Below are 14,287 nucleotides of genomic sequence, written 5' to 3' on the forward strand. Positions count from 1 at the left end.
CACCTCCCCCTGCTGCACCGCCACACCCATCTCAGCGCACCTCGGTCTGCCAAACTACCAAACTGAGCGCGCCTCGGGTTGCGCTGCTCGAAACTAGCTCTGCGCAGGGTTCGCCACCCTGCGCCACCCTGCGCTGCGCCGGGAAACTAGAGCCCTATATATTTACAAAAAAAAACTTGTTAAATCCAGAAACTTATTGAAACTAGAATTACCGCCCTGTGGTTGTATGCCTCCGTGCACAAGTCAAGTTTTTCTTACAGTTTACATCCATGTCTGTGAAAACATGGATGCTTTGCACCCATTTTCCAGCTGGCAGCACAGTCGATCTATACAATCAGCACAGTTTCAAGGTGGACACCCACGATTAGTGTCACCAATTCAGTATCTAACCAAATATTGTCCCCTCTGTTCCTGACATATGACTAACGGCCAGAAAAGTGTTTTTTCAGAACATGATGATGTCACAGTGAAGCTGACCTTTGACCTTTTGGATATAAAAAGTCATCACTTCATTATTTTATCCTATTCAATATTTGTGTGAAGTTTTGTCATGATTTGCATGTGTAATTCTTGAATTATGGCCAGAAACATATTTGTGTGGTCAGACTGACCTTGACCTTTGACCACCAAATTCTAATCAGCTTGTTCTTCAGTTCAAGTGGACGTTCGTGTTGAACTTGGAAAAATTCCCTCAGGGGTGCCCTTGAGATATTGTGTTCACAAGAATGAGACAGATGAGGTCACATAGTCCTTGACCTTTGACTACAAAAATCAAGTTGGTTCATCATTGAGTCCAAGTGAAAGTTTGTGCCAAATTTAAAAAAAAAAATCCCTCAAGCTGTTCTTGAGAGTTTATGTTCATGAAAATGAGACAGATGCAAGGTCACAGTGACCTTGATCTTTGACCACCAAAATCTGAACAGTTCATCCTTGAATTCAAGTCAACCTTTGTGCCAAATTTGAAAATTCCCTCAAGGCATTCTTGAGATAACGAGTTCATGAGTACAAGAGAATAAGAAAGACAATGTCACAGTGACCTTGACCTTTGACCATTAAAAACTAATTAGTTCATTGTTGAGTCCAAGTTCACAAGGATGGGATGTATGTACATACACCCGGAGAACCCGAAAACATAATACCTCTGGCGACAGCTATTGCCGGCACAGAAGCATAAAAATATATGTTGCTTTTAACTGATGACTTTAGTAAATGCACATGTACCTCTTGGCATCTGTAGCATGGAGATGAGTGACTGGTACTAACCCTCTCCCGGAGTGCCCTTTCCTTGCGTTCTTGTAGAGTAGACAGGTAGTTGACTGCAGCGTACTCTAACACGGACAGGAACACAAAGACAAAACTGACCCACAGGTAAATGTCCACAGCTTTGATGTAGGAGACCCTGGGCATGGAGGCATTGACTCCCGTGATGATGGTGGACATGGTGAGCACCGTAGTTATACCTAAAGAAGGACAACAGCTTCAGAGCAAGTGAAACCAGTCTAATATATTATGTTGCAGTTATAGTGATAAACATAAAGGGAATTTGTCTGAGAAAATTATTACTATTTTCCCCTGTTTAAGACCATGCTGCTTCCACTTATTTGCTCAGAATACAATCGTGATGTCAGGTATGTGCCAATATTGACTCACACAAAGTGCTGAAGAAAAATATATGTTCAGAACTTGACTCAACAAAATATCAAGTTTAAATAGTCATTTGATTATGGAAGCTGTGGGCTGCCAACATTAAAGTCACAATGAAGAAGGAGTTGAAGTGTGTTTAAAGGAGCTTTACTTGATATTCAGAGCACCACCCTTTAGCATCCGTATGAGACACACTGGGCTGTATCATTAGTAGATGCTCTAAGCAACTGATGGGTCAAACCAGCACAGGACTTTCACCCAGGAGACTGGTGGTCGTGTCTCGTGTGAAACCAAAAGTCAGCGTTGACTTATATTAACTTTGTAACGTAATATGTGTAATCAGGGCCGCCCCTCCCTAAACGCATAACACGCGCTGTGCGTAGGGCCTCATCTTCCATGGGGGGCCACATTTTGCGAGAGGGGACGCATATGCGCAATGGATGCGCACATGCGCTACCGTGAGGCGCGCGTAGAATCAGCTCGAGGAAGGAGAGAAGAGACCTGACCGCCCACGCGTCGCTGCAATGATTGACAGCACTCGACATCTGAACAATAAGAGGGGTGTGCTGGCAGGCAGCTGCAGCAGGTGAAGAGTTATCGACATGTTATGGCAATGTCGTCCAAAAGAGCCTCAGGAGTATGTGCGAGGAAGGGAGGGTGGGCGGGCTCCACGGAGGGGGAGACCCGAGCCTCGGGGGTATGTGCGGGGCCGGGAGGTTGGATGCTCCCAGAGAGGGGAGAGGGAGAAATATAGCTAAGATGAAAATAGAAAAGAATGTCTCTGTATTTTATTTCTGTTTTCAGTGTTTAATTAAGGTGGGAGAGGCGGAGGGCTGAGGGAGATCGGACGCCTCCAGAGAGGGGAGAGGGAGAAATATAACAAAATAAGATTAAATAGGAAAAACCTGTCTCCCTCTTTTATTTTATTTTCAGTGTTTAATCAAGGGTGGGGGATTGAGGTGGTGGAAGTTACTTTCTTTTGATGAGTAATTGATGGCTATTTGTGACTCAGATTTGTTTATTTATTTATTTCAGTTTGAAGTTATTTTTATTTAATATTTATTTATTTATTTCAGGTTGAATTTTTTATTTTATTTGACTCATACAGCCAAACTACTGTATCTACAGTACATTTGTTATTGCCAGTAAAGGTTGTCAAGTTAAATGGCAAGTTGTTGTACGGTCATTTTGTACCTATGATACATTTGGGATGGGGGCCTCCAAATAAAATTTCGCTTAGGGCCCCAATTTGGTCAGGGGCAGCCCTGTGTGTAATATGACGTTATGTCAACAAATGTGCTTATATCAATCCAAATCCTAATCTTTTTTTTTTAAACCTAACCAGGTATTTTTGTTGCCTAAACTTAACGAAGTAAGCCAAAAACAAGGTAAACATATGCTGGTTGAAGTTTATTTTGAAAAGACACTCTATGTAAATAACATGCGAAAACTGTACATTTCCTGTGAAAATGGCAGTGTATTTAGTGTATTTTGTATTTTGCACATAACAGCACAAACTGATCACTGTTCCTCTTAAAAACTCATGCTAGAGGGGTACCTAGAGTATAACATTTTAATATGTAGGATTTTTTATTTTTATTTTGATGCAAAATGTCTTTTGAGACATATTTGGCATTTAACAAAAGATAAATGAACAAATGTGTTGTGCTATAATGCTGTAATGATAATAAATTGCATGTGAAATGCATTTGGCAACATTCTGACGGTAATTCTTATTTTTAAACACATTTTTAAATTTTACTTTAGAAATAACCATTCTTCATTCAAATGGAAAAAAGAAATTTCAATTTATTTCATTTGAGTCATCAAGAAAAATTACAATGTGAAATTTCGTTCAGATTAGATAGAACTAAGCGAGCAATCACTTAGCTAACCAACGCACCAATTCTCTAACAATGGCAAAGCCCTCTTACCTAGTGGCACTCTAGCAGGGACGGCCCTGCGGTCAATCCAGAACGACACCCAGGACAGCATGACCATCAGAGTGGCTGGGAAGTAGGTCTGCAGCAGGAAAAAGAAGACGTGCCGCCGCAGAGTGAAGTTGATGTACAGACGGTTGTACCAGCCTGGAGACGAGATGATGTTAGACGTCATATAGACCTCAGATATTAGATATGTAGATCTAAATCAACAGACAGCTCTGCACTTTCTGTCAGTACCTGTGCTGCTGTAGAAGGCCAGCTTGGTGGTGGTGTGGAATTCCTGGATGAGGAACTGTGAGAGAGAAATTCTTTCATCTGTGTTTAACGACCTGTTCCCTTCCTTCCAGTACAGCATCAGGTCATCATCTGTATAAGCATCTGGAGAGATAAAGAGCATAAACTAAGTATCTGTGGCACAAATTCTGTTTTCCCCAATAAAACAATAACAACCGAGTGAAGACTGTAAAGTGCAATAAGAACATCCTCCACAGTCTCTGGTCTTATATAATAAGTATCATTTCCTTTAAGGTTCTGTATGTAACTTTCAGAAGATCCCTCTTATTAGTGACACCTCTCTCTGAGGCCATTAAGTGAACAAAAAAATACAACGCTGGCCTTGTTATTAAACCATACTGTGTCCCTGCACTAGAGAATTTTGTTTCTGGTATACTTAACCTACTGTATTAGTGATGATGAATCAATCTAACGAAGCAAGGTCAGCTGCACCTTATCCCTTGCTGTAAAGCCCTCTGAGGCAAATTGTGTTTTTGACATTGGGCTTTATAAATAAAATTAAGATAGAATTGAACTGAATTTAATTGTGGGCTGCACGGTCATGTAGTGGTTAGCATTGTCGCCTCACAGCAAGTGGGTTGCGGAGTTTGCATGTTCTCCCTGTGTCAGCGTGGGTTTTCACCGGGTGCTCGGCTACAGTCCAAAGACATGCAGGTTAACTTGTCCGTTGGTGTGAATGTGAGTGTGAATGGTTGGCTGTGTCTATGTGTCAGCCCTGTGATAGTCTGGCGACCTGTCCAGTGTGTACCCTGCCTCTCGCCCGATGTCAGCTGGGATAGGCTCCAGCCCCCCCGCGACCCCCAACAGGGTAAGCAGTTATGGAAAATGGATGGATGAATTGAATTTCTTTGGATTTTCACAGAAATCTTGGTCCTAGTCCTTTACACTAGCTGTTTTAGGCAACCAAGGAAGTTCTCAGTTTTTAAGTTACTTTACAATCTAGTTCTCCATGGGCAATAAAAATGATTTATACATGTACAAAGTTGCATACAGTACCTGTAATCTAGCATGTTGACATAGTAATATAGAAAACATGACAGAGGGAGAAAGATCTTAGTGCTTCTGCTGCTACAAGATTTTCTACAGAAGTCACAGAAATGATCTGAATGCAGTTGGTGGAAACTGTAACAGCAGAGAAGAAGAAAAACCACATCAAGTTTGATCTCATCCGTCACTTACAGCTCTCTATCTCCAAAGAGCAAGTCTGTGTATCGAGAGGGAAGCGACTCAGGTCCATGCTGCACATGGCTGTGACTGTCACCCTGCAATGACAAAACAATATTACCAGATGAATAATTATTTCAGTTACACTCTTGGCATGTGAGCACAGCTAGTTATGCTTGTTTGTGTCTGGTGATAAACACTGTAAATAGTGGCCACTGACTTTTCATTATAGTTCCATAATGCATGTGTAACCTTTAGCAGAGCATTAACCTTCCATATTCACAGACAAATACTGAGTGGGTCAGGGGTTTCAGCAGAGATTTGGTTTCCAGCACAGAGATGATAAATGAAAATACATAATCCAGCTCATAGGACGAGAGGAGGCTACACGGTCTACAGGCGAGGTCTACAAACTGTCATCCTCACTCGCCAATCTGCCTTAGTCTGGAAAATCTCCAACCAGCACCAACCCCACACAGATTAACCCAGGCCATGTGATGAGTATGCTTATATCTCCCACTTACCATCAACTACTCTTCCCTCATTCACACAGAAGACATTCACCAGGTAAGAAAATATCATTATGCTCCTACTATCAGTCACATATATTTTAAATCACCCTTTAGCGCCAACATTCAGATATTTCCAAATGAATAGTGAATGCTGGTGAATAATGTCACCAGCATTGGTTTGTTCCAGTCCGTCAGGAAGGCCGTACTATGCTTGTGTGGGTGCAGGAGGCAGATGACCAGCTGTTAATCTCTGCCCCGCTCTGTAATGTGGATTACAAAATCAGCTATCTTGGCTCTGAGCCTCCTCTCGCTCGCCAAAATTACAAGGTCTTGCTCAGCAGTATTAGCGGTCCTAATTGGCAGAACGTTATCCCCTTAAATACACATCTTGTAGTGCGGCAGCTGGTGCCACTTTGTCTTGGCAGGACAGCCGACGGCAATCACATCCCTGAACACCCACTAACATCATAACCTGCCCTACTTAATAAGTATTACATGTACTCTACGTATCTAGTACTACAGAATACAGTGGAATAAAATTTAAAATGTGAAACTGTTTTGTTAATGTTTGTATCAAGTTTTTTTTCAGGTAACACTTGATAATGTCGTACACACAGTTTTGAGTAGAGATCATGGAAGACTCATTCTAATAGCAGAAATGTTGGCTTGTCACACTAGGAAAAGCACAGATGTACTAAGTGACAACATAAATGGCTTTTGAAGTGTCCCAGTAAGACATGACAGTGTGACTGACATGAACAACGTAGGACCCTGGAGCTGAAGCAGCTAAGTGGAATTCAGCTATCATTCGATTATTTACACTTGTGATTTTCCTACTGTGACATTTAAAAATGTCTTCTGTGAAAATGGCTTAGGAATAAAGACCATGTGTCTACAGCTCCATTTCGACTGGATTTATTTCTCAGGTTGGATGATTTCAGTATAACCTGCAGTTCAGTGATTTAAATCCCATTGGAGCACATATGTCGGATTTTTTTTTTTACCCCAGATATAACCTCAGCCCTGCAGCACTGCTCAGTTCAGTCCAGAGATACACTTTGTGTTTAAAAAAAAGTATATCTCTGAGTTTTAATAAAGAAAGCACATAATGTTGATTTTTATCAGCTAAGTGCATGACAGTTGAAGTAGAAATGGATTTTACTAAACAAAGACATGCAGGTTAGGTTAAATGGTGACTCCAAATTGTCTGTAGGTGTGACTGTGAGTGTGAACGGTTTTCTGTCTCTATGTGTCAGCCCTGTGATAGTCTGGTGACCTGTCCAGGGTGAACCCTGCCTCTCGCCCAATTTCAGCTGTGATAGGCTTCATAGTTCCAGTAGTAATAGTCACACATCACTTTTGGAGACAGCAAATAATTGTATTTCCCAAAATGGTGAACTATTCCTTCAAACTGCTGCTGAGTTAAAGGAACACTTTACACACACAAAATGATTATTTGCATATCAATTACTCACCCTGTGTTACACAGAATTTGTGAAGAAATCTTTGTTTTTTATGCACACCTCCATGGTGAACAAAGTATCTAAAAACTGAGAAAACTTGTGATGAATTGCATTAAAAGGGGGCCACATTTCACAACAGCGAAAACTATTACTAAACATCAATTTACAAACTGTTACACAACCCATGCAGTATAATCAAAGTCTTATGCTCAGTTCTTCCCAAACACATGCATTTTCTCAAAAACCTTAGAATTTAAAGTCCAGGTAAAGCAAAAATAAATATGTGTAATGAGTTTGTCACACCACAGAAAAATGTGTTATTAAGCAAATTTGAATAATATAAGAAATCACAGAGTATATAAAATTACATTTCAAAATCATGAGACAAAAGGCAGAATTCTCTGTCTGCATAAGAGTGGTAATTTTAATTTATTTTGTTCCAACAACAACAAAACGCAACGCCGCTATTTCTTATATAGTTTAGGGGCGGGGCTTATGCTAAGGGTCGCTGCGTTGCATCATCACACACACATGTTACACAAGAGTGAATGATTCTGCCAACATCTGCTGATATCCAGAATCCTTAAGTCTTGACCACTGATACGGTCATTTTGGTTATAGTTATTATCTCAATTATTCATCCAAGTTCTAAATTGACAGTTAATGAGACTGAGTTAATTAAATGGCTATCACTGTCCTTTTTCAGAGGGTGCTGCCCCACAAGGTGATTTAATATAAATTAAATAAGTGTATAATAATAAGGGTTCAGCAAAAATAAATGTGTTTGGGAAGCACTGAGTGTACGAATGGATTAAAACTTGGATTATACTGTATGATTTGTGTGAGAGTTTGTAAACAGATGTTTTGATACAGTTTTGCTGTTGTTAAACACAGTCCGCCTTTAACTCCAATTCATCAAGAGTTTTTGGATTCTCCGTTCACTGTGGATGCATGCAAGAAAAACAAACCAACTCAACGTAACATGGGGTGAGTAACTAATATACAAATAATAATTTTGTGGGTGAAGTATTTCTTTAACCACTACTAGTTGTTTCATACACGTCAAGTGTTGGGGGGGAATTACCGGAGGCTGTAGAGGACTTTGCCATCTGGGTAAACTCGCAGCATGACGTTTTCAGTGGTGGTGTCATGGGTGAAGGACCTCTTAGAGTGGACAAAAAACATGTCAGGTACCCAGATTTTCTTCACCAGGCGGCCATCGAAGGTCATGCTTAGGTTGTTGTTGCTTTTGAAGGACAGACGTTCATCTTTCCAATAGTGCCTCAGATACAGGGTCATAGTAAAGTCCTTAAACAAGAAGATACGTGTCTGTTACATTATTATCTCAACTAACAACATACATGCATTTTCTTACTTATAGTTTGGTCCAGACATACCATATCGACCTCTGAAATAGCATCCAAACTTTCAACCTGAACATCCACTCCGACAGGGACTGCAGGCCCTAAAGAAATATGCAGCAGTTTACAAAGATGCGTTAACCTGTAAGTTACTGTAGGCTTAACATGTTAAAATACATCAGAGGACAGTAGGAGTGCAGATGTAGCCCAGGTGCCTTATTCTGAACTGTCTGGATTATCTTGTTTATTTGAAGGGTTGTGACTCCTTTTTAGGATAACCCTTTTGCTTCAAACAATGACTTCTGCTCTCTTTCATCCAAATCCCCATCAAAGCAGTTGGGTGCAGATTTCCAAAACAATGGCACAGAGCCAATGGAGTGAGCAAGTGAGTACTCTAATCCTAATTGACATTATAGTGCATGCTGGGTTTTTCCATCTTTTTCCTTTTTTTAACAGGGCTTCAGATTTTAAAAATAGAAAAATCAAAATTCCAGATGCATTCTTTGAAATCTCCTGATGAATTAGCCTAGGGCTATTGTTAATGCGACCTATTTCCTTATTCAAAGTCAAGTTCTTACCTTTCTCAGGACTTGACTCATGGAATTACATCATTGCATTTTTTTAAAAAGATTATTTACACACAGGGTCAAAATCCTGCTTGTGCTTCCATCTAGTGCAACAAGTCCATTAACCCACATGACCAAATAGGTCCACAGGAGCATTTCCTAAATTAGCGCACGTACCAGTGGATAAAAGGATAGCTTGTTAAGTTTAAGTTTTAAATAAATGGTTAATAATGTTCTACAGTAGCAGCTGCACCGAAACTCCTGGATTAGGTTTAGAAAAAAGACAATGGTTTGATTTAAGGGGTTAGGGTTAAGGATTTGACATGCAGTTAGACTCTCTGAGAGGCATTTTATTTGGAGTATACTGAAGCCTTAATCCTAAGTCATTTTTGTGTCCAAACCTAACCAAACCTTAACTATTGATGCAGCATAGAGGTTTGTGTTTGCTGTTAACTTACTCTGCACACACCTGTTTCATGAAGCATTGATGTACATCAGGGTAAGGGAACAACTCTCCTAGTCATGTATAATGTATACCTAATCACTAGAGTGCAGAAAGACTCCAAAACAAACATAGCTTTTTTTATCAGCATCTTGTTAAATTTTCACCTCTGCTTTTTTATTCTGGGTAGGTAGCGTGCACATGGCTCATCTGTGCTGGAAATGGCCACTTAGGGTTTTATGTGGGGGGCTGGGGAGAGCAGTGAGATTCATACAGCCTAAGAAACCTCCTGAGACTAATAAGACTCGATCTAGTAACAGTGAAGACCAATCAAAGTCTGCCATTAAGTGAATAAATGCTTTCCAACCACTCCATGTGAGATTTCAGACCTCTGGGGGAAATGGTAGTGTGAGGCTTTAAAAAGCACACAGATTCTGGCTCTGAGCACTGCGGATGTGGCAGATTGAGATTGGAGTTGAAACCTAAAGCTACATACTATAGCTGCTTGGTAATTAATCACTGGCCCACAGCAGCAAGGCTCAGACATACAGTAATCCTACTCTGTTATGTCATCACTACAAGCCAGGGCTGGATGCTCCCACCTCACACATTTAGATGAGTGTATAGATAAGATGATGGTGCCATGTCATTGTTCCGATGGCCCATAATGCTGAAGCCCCAGAGGTCTGAAAAATGTCCCACTGGATTGAACGCCAATGTGCCCAATAGGCTGGTGTCCCCAAAACAACTAGCAAATCAGAGGCCAACTAGGGCGGGGCATGCCTTTGCCTAAGACAGTGCAGCGAAGGAGAAAATAAGTCATCGCTCTCCATTGACTTTGTATCGCATGAAGGGGCCTCCTTTTCATTTATGTCTGCTAGCAAACAACACAGATAAGCCTAAAAGCTGCTTTGTGGTGGGATGCACTACCAACGTGCTAAAGAACTCATTACTAAGAGCTTTTAGGGTATAAGATGTGAGGCATCGGCAGGAATGTTTTGGAAAACCGTAGGATCCTGACACTCAGCATGTTTATGCAGCAAGCATTTTGCTAATATTGGCCATCCAAACTGTAGAGGTTGCAGCTAACTAAGCTTTGTAATGCCTGTTATGCCGGCGTGGTTTTCAGAGTATGAGGTGTTGCGCTCTGTCTCTATAGTGGAAAGGTCCAATGATGTCATTCTCTATTATACTTAGGCATTTGCTCCTGTTTGGGACAGTGTGTAGTGTATTTTTGGAGAAAAGGCCTTTACTTCAGAACAATGCACGTTTGTTTTCAGAATTTGCTGTTGGACAAATGGGCTTTTGTTCCTTCCTCTTTTGACTCTTACGTTGGACAGCCGTTACATTTTGGTTGGAACGAAAATCGTGTTGGGTTGGTTTTAAATGCCTAACGACATTAAAACTTCAGCTTGTATAGATGTTAACATTATGACATTTTGCAGATGTTGGGTTTTGCTCTCCATACCTCGTGACTTAATGTCTTTATTCTACGTCAAGATGACGTTGGCATGAGACGTTTGAAAGAGGTTTGATTTTGGTTGCTAAAGATCACAACTAAAAACCAATAAAATATCATTGTCATCTGTTGTAGATATTCTTTGTCAAATTTACATTGCCATTAGACATCCTGACATTGAATTTAGGTCACCCAATGTCACAGCCTAAATTCAACCAAATATTAATGTCTAACAACGTTTGTGGCCAACTGGGAATGGGACATTTTTTGGCTACTGGGGCTTCGAAGTCATGAGCCGTCAGAACAATGGGCAGCCCCCCACATGATGTGGGTTGCGGTTTAGAATAAAGTCTAAAAGAACACTTGATGTGGCTAATGAGTCAATCAAAACTGAAGCATATTTGGAAAGAGATCACAGTCTACTGGCTGAGTGCATGACAAGTGATTAACTCTGCTCCGTTTAGTTCAGAAAGATGAACCTCCTTACCTCCAAATCCTGGTCGCATTGTAAAGTCGTGGTCGTCTATCCTCAGCAGCTGCTCTGACTTTGTATTCCAGGCTTTAGTTATATCTGGACTTCTTTTAATCATGGGGCTGAAGGAAATGTTTTGGAAAACAACAATTAGTTAACCCCTTAACCACTGCATCAGAAGTTTCAGGTCACTAAGAAAGATGAACAATTCAAGCATATTATTCTGTTCACATTTTGCACTTAACATTTGCCATGACATTCCGATAATGTGCACCAAGTTTGTTCTATCAATCCTTTTGTAGAGTACTGAAGGAAACCTTTCATGCTATTTCTCTCAAATTTATCCAGTCTTTACAAAATATTGCACATACTGTATGCTTATCGATGTATCCTCATACAATGGTTTGTATGATATCCTATGAAAACAGACACACGTCTGATATCTAACAAATTAGTGCCCCACAAATAGCATTACATTCTTATATTAAAGTTAGGTATTTAAAGTAAAGTTACTGTGGTTAGGGTTAGGAAAAGAAACATGTTGACCATGTTCTGACACCGATCTCCTGGGGTCCCAAGTCCCAAGTGAAAGTCCTGTGTTTTGTGTCCCATCCATCACCCCAATTTGCTTTCTTCAGGGACCACTTCCTTGTTTAGTCCCATCAGTGCATTGGTCACATAATCGCAGTCTTCCCCAATACGTAGGTTATAAATGAATTACTGGCTAATGATTTCAAAGGACATGTATGAATTTTGATGTATTACTTTTCATAGGAAATCATATGACAGTGCATGAGGACAGTCTGTATTATGAATGCTACAACTACATTTGATCCCCTTTGATGACAAAGACATACCAACTGATTGCAAGAAAGAAAGATATTTGGTGCTAGGAGACGCAAACCCACCTTCATCTTTGTACTAATATCTAATGTGTCATGCCCTATGTGGTAATTACCTTCCAGCAGCATGTGTGTTCTGCTACAAAGTTGCCTTTATCTAATTGTTATCACAAAAATGATCACTTGTACATCAATCACTCTGTGTTATGTTGAATTCGTGAAGAAAGTTTTTCTCACATGCCTCATAGTGAACAAAGAGATTGATTGCTTTGTCTATAAAACCAACCTAAACCTACCCCCACCCCCACCCCAACACCTGGCCCCAACCTCACAGCAGCTCACTAGCATGTGGACAAGACTGACAAAATCCAAAGCAGATTGAGCCTGGTCACAATCTGGAGGGAAGACCATGCGAATAACACAGTGCAAGAGGAGAGGCTTGGAGCCTTAAAGCCTAACTGGCATCCTTTAATATCTTGTTTTAAGATATGTTTGTTTGTTTTTTGATAAGGATGCTTTATGTTTACAATAGTTACCTATAGACCTAAAAATGCATGCAATTAACTTACAAGAAATGTTGTCATACAATCAAACTTGGCCCAGTTGCTGATAACTCAGCCTTGTCTATACAGATGTAAAGTGACTTCTGAGTGTAATTTCCCTGTATGTTTGAACATTTTGATGGCTGCTTGCAGCTATTTTTACTGATGTGTCTCCCAAGCTTCTCCCAAATCACCTGTGTGCTATTTAGCAACTATTCTTGAGGTTTCCTGATAATAAGCTTTTCTAGGTTGTACTCCTAACTGTGTCCCACTACTCTGATTTTGTGCATTGTAGCTTCCTGACATCGTATTGAGTTTATGCAGCACAAACGAATAATCTTGTGAATTTCCTAATTCTCAGGGATAAGAATGGATTATATTGGGCTTAATAAAAGCAGCCCATCCTCCTCACTAGATACTGCAAACAATAGAGTGATTAAAATGTTGACCATGTGCCCCTAAGTCCATGCTGATTTAATCTCCACAATAAAATCCTTCTTTCGAGCTCCTGTTATCGTTCTAATTGGACTAAAAAAAATACAAACCTAAAAAAAAACAAAAAAAAACCCACATGCGTCATACCTGCCAATCTTGCGACTGGAAGCTTCTGTTAGAGGTATTTCTCTTTTCGACCTGAAAGACGGAAAAACATTACGTGACTTTATGCAAGCATTATGCAATTTCTAGGAGCATAGCAGGCTTAGTAAACTTGAAAGTAACAGAATTAAGATTTTGGAAGTCTGTGACATCATGGTATCATTCTTATTCATTATATAAACAGCTGTAAAACATACTCACAATGAAAGAGGGAAAATCTAGTGCTATACCCAAAATCACCCAAGGTATGGGTAAACATCTGAAGTTTAAAACAGGAAAGAAGATAATCTAGGCTCTCTTCCCAGATGTCTATAGGATATTAGATAACATAACTAGCACCATTGTTCTGATTTCATAACCATACACACGCACACACATTCCATGAGATGCTGAGTTATCACGCCCCTCCAATGAGCAACCTCAGGCAGTTCCTGATCAGCATACAGTCTCCCAAAGAACAGAGAGCAACTGCTGACTAAACTACTAAACTAATCTCCTCATCAATGTTGATTGAATTTACTGTTGAAAGAAGTATTTTGACCTTCTCACCTCCACTCCATGGCAAAAACACCCACAAAATTGCAACACAAAGGAAAAAACTGTATATTTTTTCTTGAACCCAAAAGTAGTCCTGGCTGACTGAGGTCATTTCTGTCCCTCATATTTGCAGTGGCAATTCACACCCAAGAAGCAACATCCGAGGCTGGAAAAAGAAGCCAATGCAGAAGTGCCAAAAACGGCAGTTCATCGACTGGCCACTTAAGGCTTGCTCCAAAACAGAGCCAATCAATTTCAATTTCAATTTTCAATCAATCAATTTTATTTATAAAGCCCAATATCACAAATCACAATTTGCCTCACAGGGCTTTACAGCATACGACATCCCTCTGTCCTTATGACCCTCGCAGCGGATAAGGAAAAACTCCCCAAAAAAAACCCTTTAACGGGGAAAAAAAACGGTAGAAACCTCAGGAAGAGCAACTGAG

At 40.3% G+C, this 14,287-nt stretch overlaps 1 protein-coding gene across 1 annotated transcript in view; it reads right to left on the minus strand.

Annotated features, from left to right (window-relative positions):
- LOC126398856 (gamma-aminobutyric acid receptor subunit rho-1-like) overlaps positions 1-14,287 on the minus strand; it is a 28,704-nt gene that overhangs the window by 4,099 nt on the left and 10,318 nt on the right. The window contains exons 2-9 of the mRNA XM_050058498.1: positions 13,287-13,337; positions 11,336-11,442; positions 8,418-8,485; positions 8,105-8,328; positions 5,061-5,143; positions 3,825-3,965; positions 3,579-3,731; positions 1,264-1,460 (exon numbers count right to left, since the gene is read on the minus strand). Coding sequence (XP_049914455.1) covers positions 1,264-1,460; positions 3,579-3,731; positions 3,825-3,965; positions 5,061-5,143; positions 8,105-8,328; positions 8,418-8,485; positions 11,336-11,442; positions 13,287-13,337 — 1,024 coding nt within the window. The remainder of the gene's footprint in view (positions 1-1,263; positions 1,461-3,578; positions 3,732-3,824; positions 3,966-5,060; positions 5,144-8,104; positions 8,329-8,417; positions 8,486-11,335; positions 11,443-13,286; positions 13,338-14,287) is intronic.

The sequence above is a fragment of the Epinephelus moara genome, chromosome 12 (assembly GCF_006386435.1).
Source record: "Epinephelus moara isolate mb chromosome 12, YSFRI_EMoa_1.0, whole genome shotgun sequence".
NCBI classification, from domain to species: Eukaryota; Metazoa; Chordata; class Actinopteri; order Perciformes; family Serranidae; genus Epinephelus; species Epinephelus moara.